Below are 17787 nucleotides of genomic sequence, written 5' to 3' on the forward strand. Positions count from 1 at the left end.
TGTCATTACTGTGACCTCTTACCAAGTAGAGGGAGAGAAGGACCTCACTAGCTTACGACCTTAAAAAGATTTTTCGTATCTCCGACAAGATAACTTTTTGTCTCTATCGCTCGCAATGCTGCAATTGCTGGTTGAGAGTATGAACAGATATAAAATCCTCTAGGCCCCCGTTTCTCACGATTGTCTTTAATCCAAGAAAGAGTATCTTTCATGGCAAGCGTCTTGGCATGGAAATTAGTATTTTGAGGAGTGAGGGTTATGGAGGTTTATCCCACAACTTGATCACCTTTAGTGATTACAAATTTTGAACCAAAGCCTGAGTCGCTCTTCGATCCATCTGAGAATATATGAGTTTGGTATGTAGATCAGCCATTCTTCTTTCGAAGTCATCTGTAACATTAAAAAAATTTAGGTTAAAAAAAAAAATTCCAAATATCTGGATGAGTAAAAAAAAGGAATGTCTTTTGATATGCCCAAAATCTTTCCATAGTTTTTGGTTTAAAGGGCACATGTCAATAAGTGTTTTGATTTCTTTTCCACCCTGCTGTTCTATTCCTGATATGCATTGAAATTAATTTCTTCTTTCATAGGCTCATCAAATGCCAAGTAAATGGGTTGCTTCCATTGATGCGAAAGATCATGAGCGAATACCACTTGCATTTGCTTAAATGGGCCGATTGCTACTTCTAAAGAATGACTATGTTTAATTGTTTCAGTAATTTTAAGTTAGTGAAAAGATGATATAGTTAAATCGAAATTGTTCATACATTTATTTGCAGAAAAGTTTTTTCATTACTTCAAGGCTGTTCCATAGGAATCCGATATCTAATTTGAAATCTTTAATCCAATTCGATAATGTAAAGGGAGTGGGCATACACTTGAGTTTTTTCTGCCTCAGAAACTTATAAGCCCTCAGATAATAAGTAGAAGGCTGTCTATGATTTCATCTTGAGAAAAATTTCCTGGGCGATTTGTCTTCCCCATCATGAAATTAACCTGAAATCTACTATGGCCTTTCTCTAAAAGGAAATCTTTTACTAATTTTTTTGTATTTATTTTTTTCCCTCTCTTTTCCTGCATCAAAATGTTTGAAGATTTTGAAGTTTTACTTCAGTAGTCCTTGATAAAAAAATAGATTTCTCAATTGTAGATTCAATATTTTTTTCTCCTTTGGTTCATCAATTAACTGTATGATTGTCTCTGGTTCTTCCAGAAAATTCTATTTCTGGATAAGATTCCATCTCTTTGAAGTTAATTGATTCTTCCATAGTGGGCGATTTGGTATTGTAATATACCACAGAATCTTGAAAAAATTCTAATGGATCACTTTTAAAAGACCTTTTAAAGAATTAATTGATGGTACAGCTTCAAGTTTTAGCCTCCTTTTCAATGATTTTTGTGAAGTCATTCCCTCTCTTTAACTTGAATAAGTAAATTTATCATCAGTAAAATGCTTGCACCAAATTCTTGATGTCTTTGGTTTATACGACTTTTTTAATTATTACAAATCAATCAAAGTCTGTCGAAGGTGATGATTGGATGGGAATAAATGGTAGGAAGTATCAATTGGATTTGGTTAATAAAGGATGGCACAAGATCTTGTCAAGTATTTCAGTCATTCCGTAAATGGATCAGATTTAGAATCATGAAGGGGATCTTCTGTCTCTAAGATACTTTTTGATAAGTTTGAGGGACTCATTATCACACTGTTTACTATACTATTTATTAAGTTCGGATATTTAATATTACAATTTAAGATTGAAATTTGCCAAGTGAAATTATATAAGTATAGATTTAGAATTAGATATATATATATATATATGACGTCATAGAATTAGGCGTGTGTATGAATAAAAATTTCATTAAAAACGCGTCTCTGACCTACTTTGTCTCTTAAGTATCTTGCATACACCTATTGATCTCCATTACCTCTCTCAACCTTTATTCCTTAAATAATCAAAAGAATTATTGACGTTTTAAAATAAAATTCTGTATCTTTTTTTATTTTTTTATGCACTACACTGTAAATTAATTCAGTAATACTGTAATTGATTACTCAAGTTTTGTCGGAGTTTCCAAGAAATAAATTATAATTAGGATACAACGTGCTAAAGTGAAAAAAGAAATTTCACAAGGAGTCATTTCGCCCATTTATCTAGGAATGGGAACTAGACCCGGATGTTTAAATATGTAGGAGGGATGTTTATAGCTTCCAGATCTTCGAGATGCTGCCCTTCTCACAGCCTCATTATTGTTGTAGTTTAGAATAATATCCACCGCCTCGGGTCGTTTGACAAGAGCTAAAAGTAGTCGATCGTCTAGTTTGATACGTCCATTTGTATCAATATCATTCCTGGAGGGAACGTAGTCTCCAGTCACTCGCAGATAGTTGACTAGAACATGGGTCAGTTCCGGATGTTGTACAAGGATTTGAATGACACGTGAGTCGATGCTCAGATTTGCCGAGGAAGAAGGAGAACTATAGATGGGCCTTGCTGCCTGAAGAAACGAGAGAAAAAGGATGTACAAATAGACATCAAAGAACTAATTTTACACTTTACTTTTCGTAAAACCTTACACCAAAGATCCCTGGAGAGTTCAATAGGAGGAATAAGGCCGTGGCTCCAGCCAAAAGGCGCCCTGCAATCCCTTTGTTATTCATAGCAGGCTTGTTTTAGCACCACTCTGTCATAGAAAGTGTAGTCGATGTTTGAGTGAAATTGAATTCTAAAGGAACTTGGAAAAGTAGAAATATTCACTCTTCTAATATATATTTGTTTGCGATTCTTCTAATTTTGAGTTAGTAAGTGACTGAATAACGTAATATAAGATGGAAAATTACTTCTTTAAAAAAATCTAATAAAAGAAATGAAAATAAGGGCTCCGAACGCTCCTTTCGCTTCAAGATATTTCTCTCCCGCCTATTATGTATATATATAAAATACATATCAGGACAATTAAGGATATGATGATGAAAACAGACTTATGTCTGTTTTCATTATGTACCTGGTTGTTATATAGTAGCATTTCTATTCTCATATATGTACCTATATACTACCTACATATAATTTTGAGCATGTCTTTAACCCTCAAAATATGCCTTTATAACCTGCTGCAACTGTCTTCTATACAATAAGGTTACACCATACACAGAATACAAAATTACTTTCTCAAAAGTTACTTGAAGACCTTGAAAAATCTTCCATATAAGTACATTAAGGTCAATTCTTAATATAATTTACTAGGTTTGGGAATCCATTTTTTGAGGGATCGAACGATTAATCCACCCCCCCCTCCTCCTAGTTTAGCCTGGAACAGTCATGTAGTAGTAAAATTCAGTTTCAATCACTCTCACTAAATGCAAATTAGTTTTGTTTCGTTAAGAATTGACTCGACTCCATCAATTAGGAATGGAGAAAAGGTACTAAATGAAGTAATGTTCGCCCTTTTATTAATTTATAGTCAGTGAATCACTTTCAGTGTGTACTGTGTGCCTTAATTACCCAATTTTTTCGTGAACTATTGCCGCGAATTTGTAGTTCCTTACTGATCACTAATTATCTAAAATAATAATTAACTATGTTATTGTGTATTTTGTTATAAAGTCGTATTATACATATGTCTGATTTGCCTCCTCAGAGTTTAAAAGAACTACAGAGGAAAAATTGATTCATTATAAAAATGAGTTGCAGCGCTACAAAGCTCAAAACATTGGTCCCCAAGGCTTAGTGATAAAAATCAAGTCAACATAGTTTTTTTTTTAAATATGGAAATCGTCTCAGTATTTGAGTCGATGTGAAAAATGCGCATATCAAAGGAATATCATATTTTGTTTTTTTCAACATCGGACTAGAAAAAATCCCTTTAGACCGAACCAGAAAATTCGGTCTCTAACCAAGTCACAACACTAATTCTTATACCACCATCCGTTGTCGCAAGTCCATTGGCTTATCATAACAGTAGTGCCAAAGGTGATGATGGTGCTGGAATGAAAGTGAGAGTAAAAAAAGGTAAATATGTAAGTATGTACGTCATTTATTCAAGAAACGATTTCTTTAAAATATACATATTAGTATTACTACATACACTGGAAAGACCGTACCAGCAGTAGGTTTACCCTCTGTGTCGTTGTTCCGCCTGTTAAAATGTATTAAGTACAACAAAGTAATTTTACGAGTAGGCAGAAATGAATAAAAAACAACAAAAAATTCTAAGAGTTTTAGCTGAAATGATAGCAGGTATTAGCTGTTAAAAACGAATGCAAGTTTGCCTGTTGATATAGAAGGTTTTCACTGACACCATAGTAGTCCATCTGACAGGAATTGCTTTTACTGCAAACCGTGAATTCCTGCTGAGTAGCAGGGCATTAAAAATTGCAGACCTGTATTACTTTCAGTTATTTTGAACTGCATCCGCACAGGTAGTTCCTGTATTTCTTACCAAATTTGGTTTTCCGCTGGACACTATATTTTATTAATTTACAAATACGTATATAAAAAACTATTTACAAATCCGGCCTGAAGCACCTCTCCAATTTATTAAATTCCTTAAGTAAGTTTATGACTTTTTTTTGATAATTTTACTTGCACAAAGTTTATATTCTTGGTAAAAAAACACAATGTATAAATTCTAACACACCTTTATTAGGGAGCATTTTTTGTACTCTGATTCTATCCTGAAAATAAAGACTACAAATTAAATATGCATATCACAAAAAACACACTGCAATTTGATTAAAACTTTCAATCCCACTCACTGGAGATCGCTGGCTCCCCCAAAACCATACAAAAGTTCGTGATTTGATTCCTTCCCACCCAATTTGGACTCCACAACCAGGCGTATTTCTTGTATTACATACTTCAGTGTGCTGCAATCTCTGAAATCATGTGTTATTATCTTTTGTTTACAACCTTCCTTGCAGATTGCCCGGTCGTCCTTGAAGAGCCTTTCTGTGAAAAGAACCGAGACGAGATACGGTATTTCAAGTACATGTGTTTTGGTGTAAGGATAGGATCCCAAACACGCTTGATGAAGTCTTGAACTTTTTCTGTTGTTTCACTTGCAGCCTCTTTAAATTTAAAGGGGTATCCGTCTTTTTTCCTTTTTGAATTAAAGGAGTATGGTTGGAGTTGATTCTTCAGCATCACTGATACAGGATGAACCCTCTTGCATTTAACACATCTTCTACTGTCACTAACCCAAAAATATTTTTCAGGTAGATATATGGTCATCAGCTCATTTCCTTCGATTGGAGCCCCTAAGCCTAGCCCATATGCTCTTCGGGATTCAATCGGAACGCTATTCATTACTCTTATTGGCGACCACTGTAAACGATCCGGGTACTTTTTACATTCAGTTTCTAGTGTCGCCCTCTTCCACGAGAGCTCTTGTTTATGTTTCTACAAGTCTTTGAACATCTTCGAAGCAAGCCTTTTCTGCAGATGATACATCTCGATGCACCTTCAGAAGGCCCACTTATCAAGCTTTACCAATCCATCGTAAGCCTATGTCAATATATCAACAGATTACAAAGAAGTCGTATTTGGAATGACAACTGGAATTTATACCTGAGGGGCAATGGTGTTTTATGCTGCTATATTAGTGGGGTTATCCCAATGAGATCACTGCGTTCCATCTTTTGACTAATGCCCAGTACATTTAATCCTGGTAGGTCTTCTCGAAGAACATCTGAACCAGAATATATTTAGATACAGAAATCTTGGTCTTATTCACAACAATTACTACTTGTCACAGTTAAAAATTGTCAGGATGCCTTTGTGACATTGACAAATAGCTACAGACCTTATAAAAAGTCCTGGAATGAAAAAGAGAAAACAAGGGGGGAATGTAAGCTTTATGTACTTACTGTTTCAGGATTCGTGTTTCGAGATTTGTACCAAAACTTGTTTGTACGTCATGATGTTGGGAAACATTTTTACTGGTTTCTCCCTTATGCCTCTTACATGAATAGTTAAGAAGGTTACAATACGTCTGTTTGATTATGTTAAATTATCTTACGTGCATGTATCTTGGGTAGTTATCTCTTTTGTTTTCTGACTTCTCCACTCGAGAGTAGAACTTCATTATGAGCAATAGCCTTCAAAACCTTAGTTACTGTCAGCATCCAGTCAGTATTTTGCCATCAAACACTAATGTGGACATGAATTCATCAAATCCACAAAGACCAATTGTAGTACCGATAGACATAATGAGGACTAAACGTTTGGTAACATAAATATTTTAATTGTAAAAAGGTCTAACAATTCACTTGGTTCCCGGATTTTATGGGGCCAGTGGACTATATGGAAACAGTTTTGTATCTATATATTTGCTGTCTCCATATGATCCAAAACTGGACTATATGGAGATAGCAGATTATAAAAGTACTTCAACTTGTTCGTACTCTTAGTAATATTAGCATGATATAGAAGAGCTATATAAGCAGATTCTGACCAACAGATTTGCATACTAGATTAATGATTTGATGAGTACAATTTGTGAAGGTATCAAAGTTGTAATTCAAATACTGACAATGTCCATCCAACACGATTTCCTAAATACGCCTAACTTGATACTCCTTCCTTAACCACAATACCGTGATCGTGCTTCCGTTTTTCCTACCACTACGAATGTAGAGTACACGACTGTGAAGAACTTTCTCCATATTGTCCACTGTCCCCATAAAGTCCCTGAGGGGACTTTATAGAGAAAGTGATTTGATTGGTTGTCCCCATATAGTCCACTGTTTCCATTTAATCCGACTACCAATTCACTTACCCTTCTGGTGGATGAACGACTGGTAGCGATTCCATGCTTATAACACACTTTACAAAGCTATATATAAATTATATATAGTGTGTATAATATAATATACAGAGCGTAAATCATGCTATACATTCACAATCTTTGTATATAGTATAAGAAGTGCGAAAAGAAACACAGAGTTTTATACATCATGACTGCATGCAGTTGTAGCTGCTCTGTGTAATGGTAATATAATACTACAGGAATTATATGCCTCTTCCCAATAACGACTTGTAACAACAACAAGTAAGACTGGCTGTGAGACCTACATTTGTTGATTCTTACATTTGTGTAGTTTTAACAAAATTGTTTGTTTATTCATTAATTTAGGGATTCAGAATTTAAATTTAATTTCTAGAATATAATTTTAATAATTTGTTGAGGTTGGATTTATTATTATAAATCTGCAGCTATTTTAAAAATTTGTGACTCCAAATCATATAAAAATATACATATTCGCTGTGTTTTGAACCGACTTCTTGAGAAAATACGTGTGACTCTTCTGACTCCCCACTCACTCATCAGCCGTAATTATTACTTTGTGGAAATTAAATATGACTAGTTTAGAAAACCCTTTAACATATATCTAATTTGATTTTGGGTGTATACATCAAGTCAATTTTTTAGACAAAAACAATGTTTGAAGATTTCAAATGTTATCTCTAAATGGAAGAGTTGCTTAAAATACCACGTGATATTGATTGTAAATTACAACTACGACATGTATGATATCTAAATAATTGTACAAAAATCATATAGGTTTACCAAGTGGAATATTTAACGAAAAAAACGTTTTCACCACACCAGGTTGCGTGATTGGAGCTTGTGCTCCTCTGAATAGTATTAGAATTTAAAAATTATTGACAGACGAGACATGATGACTGAAATAAAAAGTAAAGAAAAACTATTTATATTAATTATATTCAGGATTCACGTAACTTTGATAAAAAAATATAGAATTGATGTATTTTTGCTTTGAAATAACGTTTATAATTTTTTGGAAAAATAATTATAATTCTGATACAATGAACTATGGTTTAAACTAATAGTTTAATTATCTGATTTATTCTAAGGAAAAATACATAACACTGTCCGAAACGATGACTTGTATTATAATATATATATATATATCATATTTATAATCTTGGTCAAGAATGTGATAACAATGAACTGCACCAAAGATAAAAAAACGCATATACAGAATTTTAGACGAATCAGAATTAGAGATAAGAAAAAACATTCTTGATTGATATACATGATTTATCTTTCCCTAAGAGTATCTTTAGTACTACATAGTATAAATATTATAGAATGGGTAAATTAAGTGACTGAAGTCCAAATTTGTTTGACTACGCCATCTAGCGAACAAAAAAGAATGTTTTTTTTGTAAATAAATATAGATATCAACCTTGGATTATTATGTATTTTGTTGTCTGCTGTTTATTCCCTCGTCTGGCTTGATACGTCATAATTCATTCGTTTAGATTAATAAACGAGGTAATAAGTTATTCTATACTTATTCTCCGTTTTGATAAGAACATGAATACAATTTCTTGTTGATTCCTCGTCGTTTATGTAATATCAATGAATTCTTAGACTTCACAGAATATATATATCGGCCATATGAATAAATTTTGACTATCGTACACAAATACAAATGTATAACAACGATTTTAATGAAATATTACAAAGCAATATTTTAGTCACAGATAAAATAAAATACAATGTAGGTTTTATAATATGTAATTAATTTTAAAAATGGTAAAAAAATAAAATGACTTTGAGTAGATTAGAGTTAAGGATCAAAAACGGAGATATTCCTGCATAGATATGTCCTTGCTAGATATGAAGTGGAGTTTGTGTATATTATCCTCATTTTATAGATTCCCGTAGCTAATAAAACGCCATGACAGCTAAGTTGCTCTCCTCTCAAACACTCTTCGCATTGTCAGGCTTACCAGATGATCTTTGGTTTCTTCCCCCCCATATCTATCATGCCTGTACAGTGTACTGTACGTCTTTAATTTCCAAGAACTTTGCATATTATTTCAATCTTCAAACCTCAAAAATTATCTTTTTGAAAATAAAGAGGCTCTGTTTTTCAACTGTTACTTAAGTAATTTTCGTGCTTCCAAAATTTAATTTATCATTCTACCTATTCTTTTTGAAAAAGAAATAAAAAAAACTTTTTAAATCACATAATCCTTTTTTCTATGGGCTAACTGTTGAAATTTGAAGATTATAATAGAAAATAAATTATCTATTGGTCCTTTCCAAAATTACACCCGTAGTTTAATATAATGGGTAACCCTCCTTAGGGGTTATCTCCCAGATCCAGTTTAGAATTAATTGTTCTGGGTTTTTGCGATTATTCTCTTAGGAAATTCTTCATTTAATTATTTAATAATATAAGCTTTTGTTGATTATATATCATTCATTCAATTAAAACGTTAAATCCTAAACATAAAAGAATCAATCCGTTTAAAGTGATGACTAATGCAAATCTTGAAGAAAATGGGGTACATAACAAAAATCATATATCTGGTTCTAGGAAAGTGGGCGAATTTTTTTTTTGGTTTATGGACAATTTGTCGAATTTGTCATTTCGACGAAAGTCCATTTGGGACATTTGACATAAGTGATTGTATTACCTAATAGTATGATGAATTGGTATTATTCATATGCTATACATGGAGGGGGGGATCAAATTGTCGCCAAAATATTTTTCCACAAAAAACAACACAAAATATACATTTTTTAACTTTTTTATTGAAAATTAAAACTATGACGAGCATATAGGTATAGAGTATCCATTAATTCAATATAATCACCGTTGGCATCAATAACGGCCTCAATACGGCCTCTGAACCGGCCGCAGGCTCTTCTGACCATCTCACTGTCCGTGTTGACGAATACCTCCTTGATAGAGTCCATCAGGCTGGCCTTGGTGCTATGGGGATATCTGTTGGTATGTCTCTCGACATAGTCCCAGACAAAATAGTCGAAAGGATTAAGGTCGGGAGAGTTACACCCAGGGCCTGTCTCCGGCCTTCATGGACCTGGTAGGGTCATCTTCAACCATCTTCTTCACCTTGTCGACAAAGTCGGTGTCCCTGACCTTCCTGTCGGCGCCCTCTTGATGGTGGCATCAACATCCCAGGTGTCCTCTAGCTTCTTACGGATACGCTGAACAGTCTGTAAATTCACTCCTAAGGTTGGAGCAATCGTTGAATTGGAGATTTCACCTCCATTATTAACCAATGCCATGACTATGGCGGACCTCGAAAGCTCCTCGTTCCACTTATAGCTCTTTATCTCCTCATATGAAGACGGCATGATGCTAACTGAACTACGTATCGTCAGCTGACGAAAATAGCTTTCCTATTTGGTAACCGGTTTTTTATTTGATAATGTCGTCTTCAAGTTATCAAGGGTTAAAGTAGGCGACAATCTGATCCCCGCTCCCTGCATATATAATGTCAAAATAATGAGGTAAAAAAATCAACATTGCTACGTCAACAATTTGAAGAATGTTTTGGAGAAGAGAAAGAATAATGCTTATGACGTTTCATTAGATCAGCTTCAATCACTTGTGACATGAGGGGAAGGGGAAAAGGATATAAACAACGGCATTATCTAGAATTACTCAGATGTCGATCCCAATTCTACTCTGAGTTCAATAAAGACTTACAATTATAACTATGCAACAAATCCTCAGGGTTTTATGAACACAAACGAATGCCAATCAGGGTTTGAACATTATTGAATATATTTAGGAAAGGATGTTCACTTCTCAGAAATTAAATAATAATGAAAAACTTCGAAGGAAAATAAAATTAATTCTTCAGACTATCAATTTTTACTGATTTTTGTGATACAAGGAATTCAAAAGATCAGTACTAAAAAAAACAACAACAATCTAATTACACTATGCGCAATGATATATCTAGACGTCCGTCTTGAATGAAAACAAAGTACTTCCGAATTTCTCTCTGGCTTTAGGTAACACTTTCTTATCACAAATTTCAATTTAAACATTTGTATTTAGCCTCTCCTTCCTCTCAACAAAAATGGGAGGACATACTCCATAACACCCAAGACCTTGTTATCAGCTGGATTTTTTTGTACTGAAGACATGTCTTACTGAAGCTGAGACATAGTCAGGTTTTCTGGTTGTTACGTAGCGGTTGTTCTGCTTATTCACAGGGGCATCAACGCTTGAAAAAATTTTCATCAGAAAAGAGCAAAAATTTGCCATAATTTTTGTTGACCTTGAGAAAATATAGAATTACTTTGTTCTTTCCAACCATTTCCGTTTGCTCACTTCGGTGATAAAATTGCTTGTTGTGATCCTCCGTAATTTTGCACTGATGTCATTCCAGTTTGAGGATGAGAAGGAAAGGTCTATACAATTTTGTATATACATTGCTAATTACAAGATATCAATACTGACTTGTTATATCAATATCCTTATGACCTCCCTTCAGGGAGATCAATGACGTTCATATTGTAAATGTATATATCTTCAATTTGTTGTCATGTAAAAAACAATGGATTAGGAATCTTGCATACGGATCATACGGACACCTGAATGAAGTTATTGTGTAGGATGAATGCAATAATACATACATGTTAATTGCAATAGTGGTCTGTTATCAAGTATCAAGAAAAGTGTATCTATTTAATTGCATGTAAAACTAGAATAGGCACTCGGTAGATTGGTAAACCCCTGCCTAAAAAAATTGAATCATGAATCTTAATCCGTTTTAAAGTTATAGTCGATTATGCATTTTGTACGTTATGTCTTACCTCTCAAAATTTACTGTGACTTTATATAATCTTCGTACCAAGTTTAATTAAAATCGATCCGTGTCTTGTAATATTGGTGACTAACAAACAAATAATGTCAAAAACATAGCCTGTTTTTAGCTGCCTTGCAGAAGTAATAATCCACCTTCGATCATCAACAGATGCCCCATACACAAGAGCAATTTATTCTTTTATTCGGACTCAAAAAGTTTGGGTACAAACGAAAAATAAATCTACTTTATCCGAGCTTACTTGTACAATTTGTAAATTGGGAGATCAAAGATAAAGGAAGAATTTAAATCCATTATATTTCACCAATGTCTATGAATCAATGCCAGGATTGTATGTAAAAAGATCAGGAAGACTTTCATCCTGAGTCAACCTATTTCTTTCTTTCACAAAATGGCGGATAGGAACCTACTTGAGAGTTACAATTCCAAAGAAGGATTAAAGAGATTAAATTTTACTCTTTGTTCATTGCTCAGACCCGCGTTTACCATTTTATTGTGGGATACAACGGTATAACACTCCTAATATCTGTTACTATATGTTATAACACTTAAATAAGTCCAATTTTATGTTAGAATTGTAATTTTTTGGGAGAGTAATGGCCCTCATGTGCTCCCTGTCCCTAGGACTACCTTTGCTCCTCATTATGATTAACCTGAATCATTTCATTCAGCGATAAACGGTCTTCTCAATTACTAATAAAAAAGGAATTTTTATTTTATACTCGGTTAAAATAGGACTCGTATCGGTTGTTTAAGCGAATACATGCATACACTTTGGACTTGAATTTGGCTCTTGCTCCTCACTCATTCACTATGAAAAACCTTTATAGCATAACTATAACAGAGTAGAAAGTTAAATCGAGAATAAATTAATTCTTTTTGAAGAAATCAAGGAGGAAAATGTCAACTATGAAAAAATTCTAATCCGAAAAGATCTTGAAAGTCGACGATTTTTGTATGTTAATAACAATATCTTTGACCTTTTTAGGCAATTGGCTTCCATTTTTCAGTCAGGTAAAGAATAGGAGAGAAAACATAGGACCTCCAAGCTCAATAATGTGATGACGTGTATTAATTGCCTTAAATCCTAACTCTTTTGCGATTGAGTTATATTGGACCTTTTACATCTCTTTGCGTCATACTAAAACCCTCTTCCTAAGTTATCGGTGATAATTTCTCATACGACAAAGGAAAGGTTCAACAATACCCGTCAATAATGATAGATTTATGAAAAATACATTTGTAAAAAGCCAATATATGCTAGGAATTTCCGCATAAAGTAGTATCAAACACTGCAGATTTTATATAACACTGTTGAAGGAATTAATCTGACTCCTTGTATAGTTCTGTGTATTCCGTTCGTATCTTGTTTTTTTTTATTTTTTTTATTATGATAATGAATTATAAAAAATTAAGATATTGAGTTGAAGAAGAATTTTTGTAGTTGTTGATGGATTCACTCAGACAACACATTTATATTCCTACAATAAAAGTATATAATTTTGTTTAGGGGAGTTTCCCAAAAGTGTTCGACTTGAAACTTTTTTTTTTACTTGCAATTAAAAAGGTTGCTTAATCCAGCACACGTTGAATTGAGATATATCTACAATGTGTTTATATTTAATTACAGAGAATCATATAATACAATAAACTGGACAAAATTGAATTGAATAATAAGGTGAAAAATTTGAGTACTTTTAAAGTGAAATTTTTAATTAATTAGTTATAGTAAAAATGAAGGTTGAATATCCAGTAGAAGAGGTCAAAAACAATTATGCAGATTATGAAAACATTTTTACAATATACGTTTGCAATGTAAATTAATAGATATTTTTTCATTCGTGTTTTATACATGGAGAAACTTAGCTCAATGATCACTTCAATTATGAAAACGACAAACGGCATTGTGATTGAAAAGAAAAACCAATAGTCGATCATCTTCTTGAATGCTGTCAGTGGTAAATATGAATACACAGTTTGATAGAGTGCGTTCATAACGATCATGATTGTAAGAGTAATCATGATGATAACATCAAACCTGCCTGGTGGGAAGTAAAGAGTGATGATAATTAGAGCTTCCAAAAAAAGAGTTGGTCATATGTTGTCCAAAAGATATTATAAAACAATATCTTTAGTGTAATCTGAACAACTCCTACGCCATTATCTGTTGACTCAAACTTTAGACCAGAAAATTCATACTGCAATAAATGAATTGGCTCAAATCTTGTGGAAATGTTCACAATCAATTCAACCTTCATCTTGATGTCAAGAGGGATCACAATAAAGAGTTTACAGGTTTGTGTGTCAAATGGATAATTTCGGTAATTAAAAGTACAAAAAAATTCAAATTATTTTCGATGCGGTAAATCAAGTCTACATCTATGCCATTAAATTCTTTTTCATCTTCAACATCATCACAATCTTTCAAGTCATCGCAGACACTACTGAGGGGGGTACATTTGGGTATGTTACATGTAAATTGATTTACTGTACACTAAAAAAAATAGAAAAAAAATGAATAGGATTTTACGGGAAATTTATCTATAGGCAGTGCCAGTTTTATGGATGGGGTCTTAGGTCACGGGCGTCCTTGGTCATAAGTAACAATGGGATTTTTGGTAAGTGCAAAGAAAAATCTAGCGCGTGACTTACGGGTAAAGAAAAAACTAGGCATAGCGATTAAAAATGGAAAAACGGTTGTGCTCTTTCTTCCTTTTTGATCATTATTTAACACGGCGTTACATCACTAACAATAAATACCAGGTTTATTTATTTCACCTATCGATTCCCTCGTCTCACTTGATAGGTCATTGATATTTTATAATTTATAATTTTGATAAATAAACCAAGTACAAAATTTACTCTACTAATGATTCGTTTCCAAAAGGACATAAATATATAAAGGGTTCGGAAGCAAAACGTAGACTGTTAATAAATGCTAATTAAATCCTTTTTAAATAAGTAAACAAAACTGAACATTTCTCAAATCTTTCATCATGATTGAGCAAGAAGCAAAAAGACAGAGAATCTTAGACCTTCTGGATACCAAAATTGAGGTGGCAGAGATTATGGACATTGTGAAGTGCTCCATATATGAAAAAGGATGGAAAATACCTCTCAAGGAAAGAAGGAAGTGGGGGACACAACTTGAAAAATTATTCTGAGTTTTAGGGGGACCTGAAGAAGAACATTAAGGTGGACCCACAAAATCCATGAATCGCCTCTCTAACAAATTTGACGTGGACGAGGGAACAATCACGATGGCTGTGAAGTAGGACTTGGGGTTGTCCTCTTACACAAGGACCCCACACCACCTTTTGACGTACACTCTGAAAATAAGGAGACTGCAGAGGCGCAAAAAAAGTTCGTGCGTGTATCAAGGCAAATGGATCCACAGTAAAAAATTTATCTGACGAGTAGATTTTCACAGTGGACCAGGTCTACAGCCGTCGGAACCACCGTTGGCTTGGGGGATCAACAGGGGAGATTAGGGGGGTGTTCCATATTGCCATGGCTGACGGCCACCTACCCAGAGGACAACTATGTGTGTAACCAAGATGGTGCACCCTCACACAAATCGGCCAAATGTCAGCAGTTCTGCACTTTGGAGAGGGAGACTAACCCCACATCTCCCCGAACGTCGACTCCCTGAAGGCCGCCATTATGAAGGAGGGGAACAACTTGTCGGAGAAGTTCATCATCAAATCCTGCAAGGCTTTTCACGGCCGTATGGAGGCTGTGATTGCTGTTGAGGGCGGCCATATTGAGTGTACATGTTCAAAAAGGTCGTGTCTCAAAGTTTTGGTTAAAAAAAGCTCAAAATTATTTATCAAAAAATAAAATTATTCACATCTTTCTAAAATCAGTAATTCAGTCCACGTTTTGGCTCCAAACAAGGTTTATATATCGGCCAGTTTATTATTTCCATCAAGACGTTTTGTCTATCATATAGAATACAAATTTATAGCTAGGCTTGAAATAAAATATCAAAAAGCAATATTAGTTGAAAAAATTTAATTATCTAATTATATTTAAATAATTTTTTTTTTTTGATATTTCCTTAACCCCCCCAAATATAATCTCGCTCTTGGTTAAAGACGAAGAGTAATACTCAGAGTAGAATTAAGGATTGCATCAGAGCGATTCCTGACTACATATGTCCTTGCTAGTTACGGAGTTAGATTTGTGATTATTTTCTTCCGCTCATAGCTGCTTACAGCTGATATAATAAAACTTTATGACAGCTAAAGTGTTTTCCTCCCAAAAATTATTCAAATACTCAAATCTGTTGGTAATTTGGCCATTGTTTCCATCTATAGAATTATTATTGAATACATGTTGAGAGTTGCTCAGAGCTTAACAAAAACTAACTCATTAATCGTTAACATTAGGTGCCTGCCTTCTATAGTTTTGATAGTTTTCTATAGATATAAACCCATAGAGGTTTAGTAAATTCCAAAAATGCTGACTGGCAAATCATTTTTATCTAATGATTGTGACATAATGCCTTTTAGCACAAGTATGTAAATACATATTTAAAAAAAAATGTTTTTGAGTAATAATATTTTCTTGATTCCATCTAAATCGCATTTTCGTAATGTGTTAATGCTACTGCAAGTTTTGGGTCCCACTCTGTAGATGATCCCCCTTTTTGTACCCCCTGCTGCAAGACTTCTTATGCACGCACACGAGTTTGACTCTTGAACGCTTTTCTTTCGCTAAATTTAATATTCTTTAAGAGTGTACTATGATTAGAGATGTGAAAAGTCGTTGAAATCCTCGAGAGAGAACATTAGAAAAAAATATATATGTTGATAACCTGCAAGATATTAATTCTCTTATTAATTACTAATCCCCCAACCCCTTTACCAAGTGGCGAAATCAAGACACCGTAAACAGTATTTGTACAAAGTAGTTGTCTAACTCGTCGAACCTTCTTGTCCTCTCAGTACCTTAACTGACAAAACGCTATGAAAAAATTTGTAAAAACATATGAAACTTCTGGATTTTTATTATTACCTGCTATTAATTATTATTTGACAACATATATATTTAGAGACATACAGAAACAAATGTATATTAAATGTATACAAAATTTGCTTTAAATCATACAATATTCAACTGTGGAAAATTAATTTAAACAGCTTGATGAAAAATCTGTATCTTATTGTATAGCAACGGTAGTACCTGACATTGACCGTAGTCAGACAAGTTTTGCTTTAATAATATTGGATATAACTCCCTACGAAATCATTGGTGTTATTCTCTGTTTTCGTAAACAAACTCAAACGAAACTACTCAATACTTATACTTGTTCTCTCTTGAAGAAGGAAACAGAAGTTATAGGAGTTTGGTAAAAACAAATTATGATGGTATGGCTGATCAGTACTTTAGTCTCTATAGTGCTAACTAACAAAAAATCAAGGTTAATAGAAATACTTGGTAAGACCTTCATGTAATTCGGCTTGCTAGAATATTTAACCTGATGTGTTGTACAGACTGCGGGTCCAGACAGTCGGATTTTGACAAAACACACAACCGCTTATAGTCTATGACATCACTATTGCTAGAATTTTCAATTTAATGTATTGTACCGAGTGCTGGGAAAGAAAAACATATTTTGAGTTAACACACAACCACTCATCTACTATGACGACAATATTAAAAGCGTGGTGGAAGTCCAACATCAGTCGTATCACCTTATGGTATAACCTTGTATATTTTTTAACCTTGCAAAAAGGGTGCTCCCTGTAAGCTACATATAAAACAATTACAAGAGTTAATTCATTTTTACATACCAGTGTTTATATTTTATTCAAATCTCAACATATAAGACTGTAAGTACACATGAAATATAATTTAGGATTGGATTTGGGAATAGCTGCTTCTTATATGATTTTGGATGAAAAAAATGAATTACTACTACAGAAAATAGAATTTTCTACATTTAAAATAACATTACGGAAAATACCTTAATTCTATTTAAAAACATATATTCTTTTAAAGGGTGATGTTAGAGCACCCATGACTGATTAAATAATGAAGAAAAAATAGCAAATGCTCAACCATTTTTCCTTTTCTAACCCCTAAAATTGGTTTTTTCTTTACACACATCCCACCTATATTGATGACCTACAGGGGGTTCTTACTTATTGGGATTTTC

At 33.6% G+C, this 17787-nt stretch overlaps 1 protein-coding gene and 1 long non-coding RNA gene across 3 annotated transcripts; both read right to left on the minus strand.

The window, feature by feature from the left end:
* Nucleotides 1–1982: 1982 nt before the first annotated feature.
* LOC121121287 (uncharacterized) lies at nucleotides 1983–3234 on the minus strand. Its single transcript, XM_040716183.2, has 2 exons — nucleotides 2579–3234; nucleotides 1983–2499 (listed from the first exon to the last, which is right to left on the minus strand). Exons 1-2 carry the CDS (start codon nucleotides 2660–2662, stop codon nucleotides 2152–2154), a joined length of 432 nt encoding a protein of 143 aa, XP_040572117.1. The 5' UTR covers nucleotides 2663–3234; the 3' UTR covers nucleotides 1983–2151.
* Nucleotides 3235–4623: 1389 nt separating this feature from the next.
* Nucleotides 4624–6214, minus strand: LOC121121304 (uncharacterized). Of its 2 annotated transcripts, none has more exons than XR_005865410.2 (3): nucleotides 6019–6214; nucleotides 5568–5958; nucleotides 4624–5504 (listed from the first exon to the last, which is right to left on the minus strand). It is a non-coding gene; the product is annotated as an uncharacterized lncRNA (long non-coding RNA). The 2 variants fall into 2 exon arrangements; XR_011781244.1 differs by having other exon boundaries at nucleotides 5568–5802; nucleotides 5867–6214.
* Nucleotides 6215–17787: the final 11573 nt, after the last annotated feature.

Source organism: Lepeophtheirus salmonis, chromosome 1 (assembly GCF_016086655.4).
Source record: "Lepeophtheirus salmonis chromosome 1, UVic_Lsal_1.4, whole genome shotgun sequence".
Taxonomy (NCBI): domain Eukaryota; kingdom Metazoa; phylum Arthropoda; class Copepoda; order Siphonostomatoida; family Caligidae; genus Lepeophtheirus; species Lepeophtheirus salmonis.

Bases quoted from the DNA above. Each gene is read 5' to 3' on its own strand.
- LOC121121287 (XM_040716183.2), bottom strand. From the start codon at position 2,662: ATGAATAACAAAGGGATTGCAGGGCGCCTTTTGGCTGGAGCCACGGCC. The intron at 2,500-2,578 runs GTAAGGTTTTAC...TCGTTTCTTCAG, and splicing joins ACTCTCCAGGGATCTTTGGT to GCAGCAAGGCCCATCTATAG.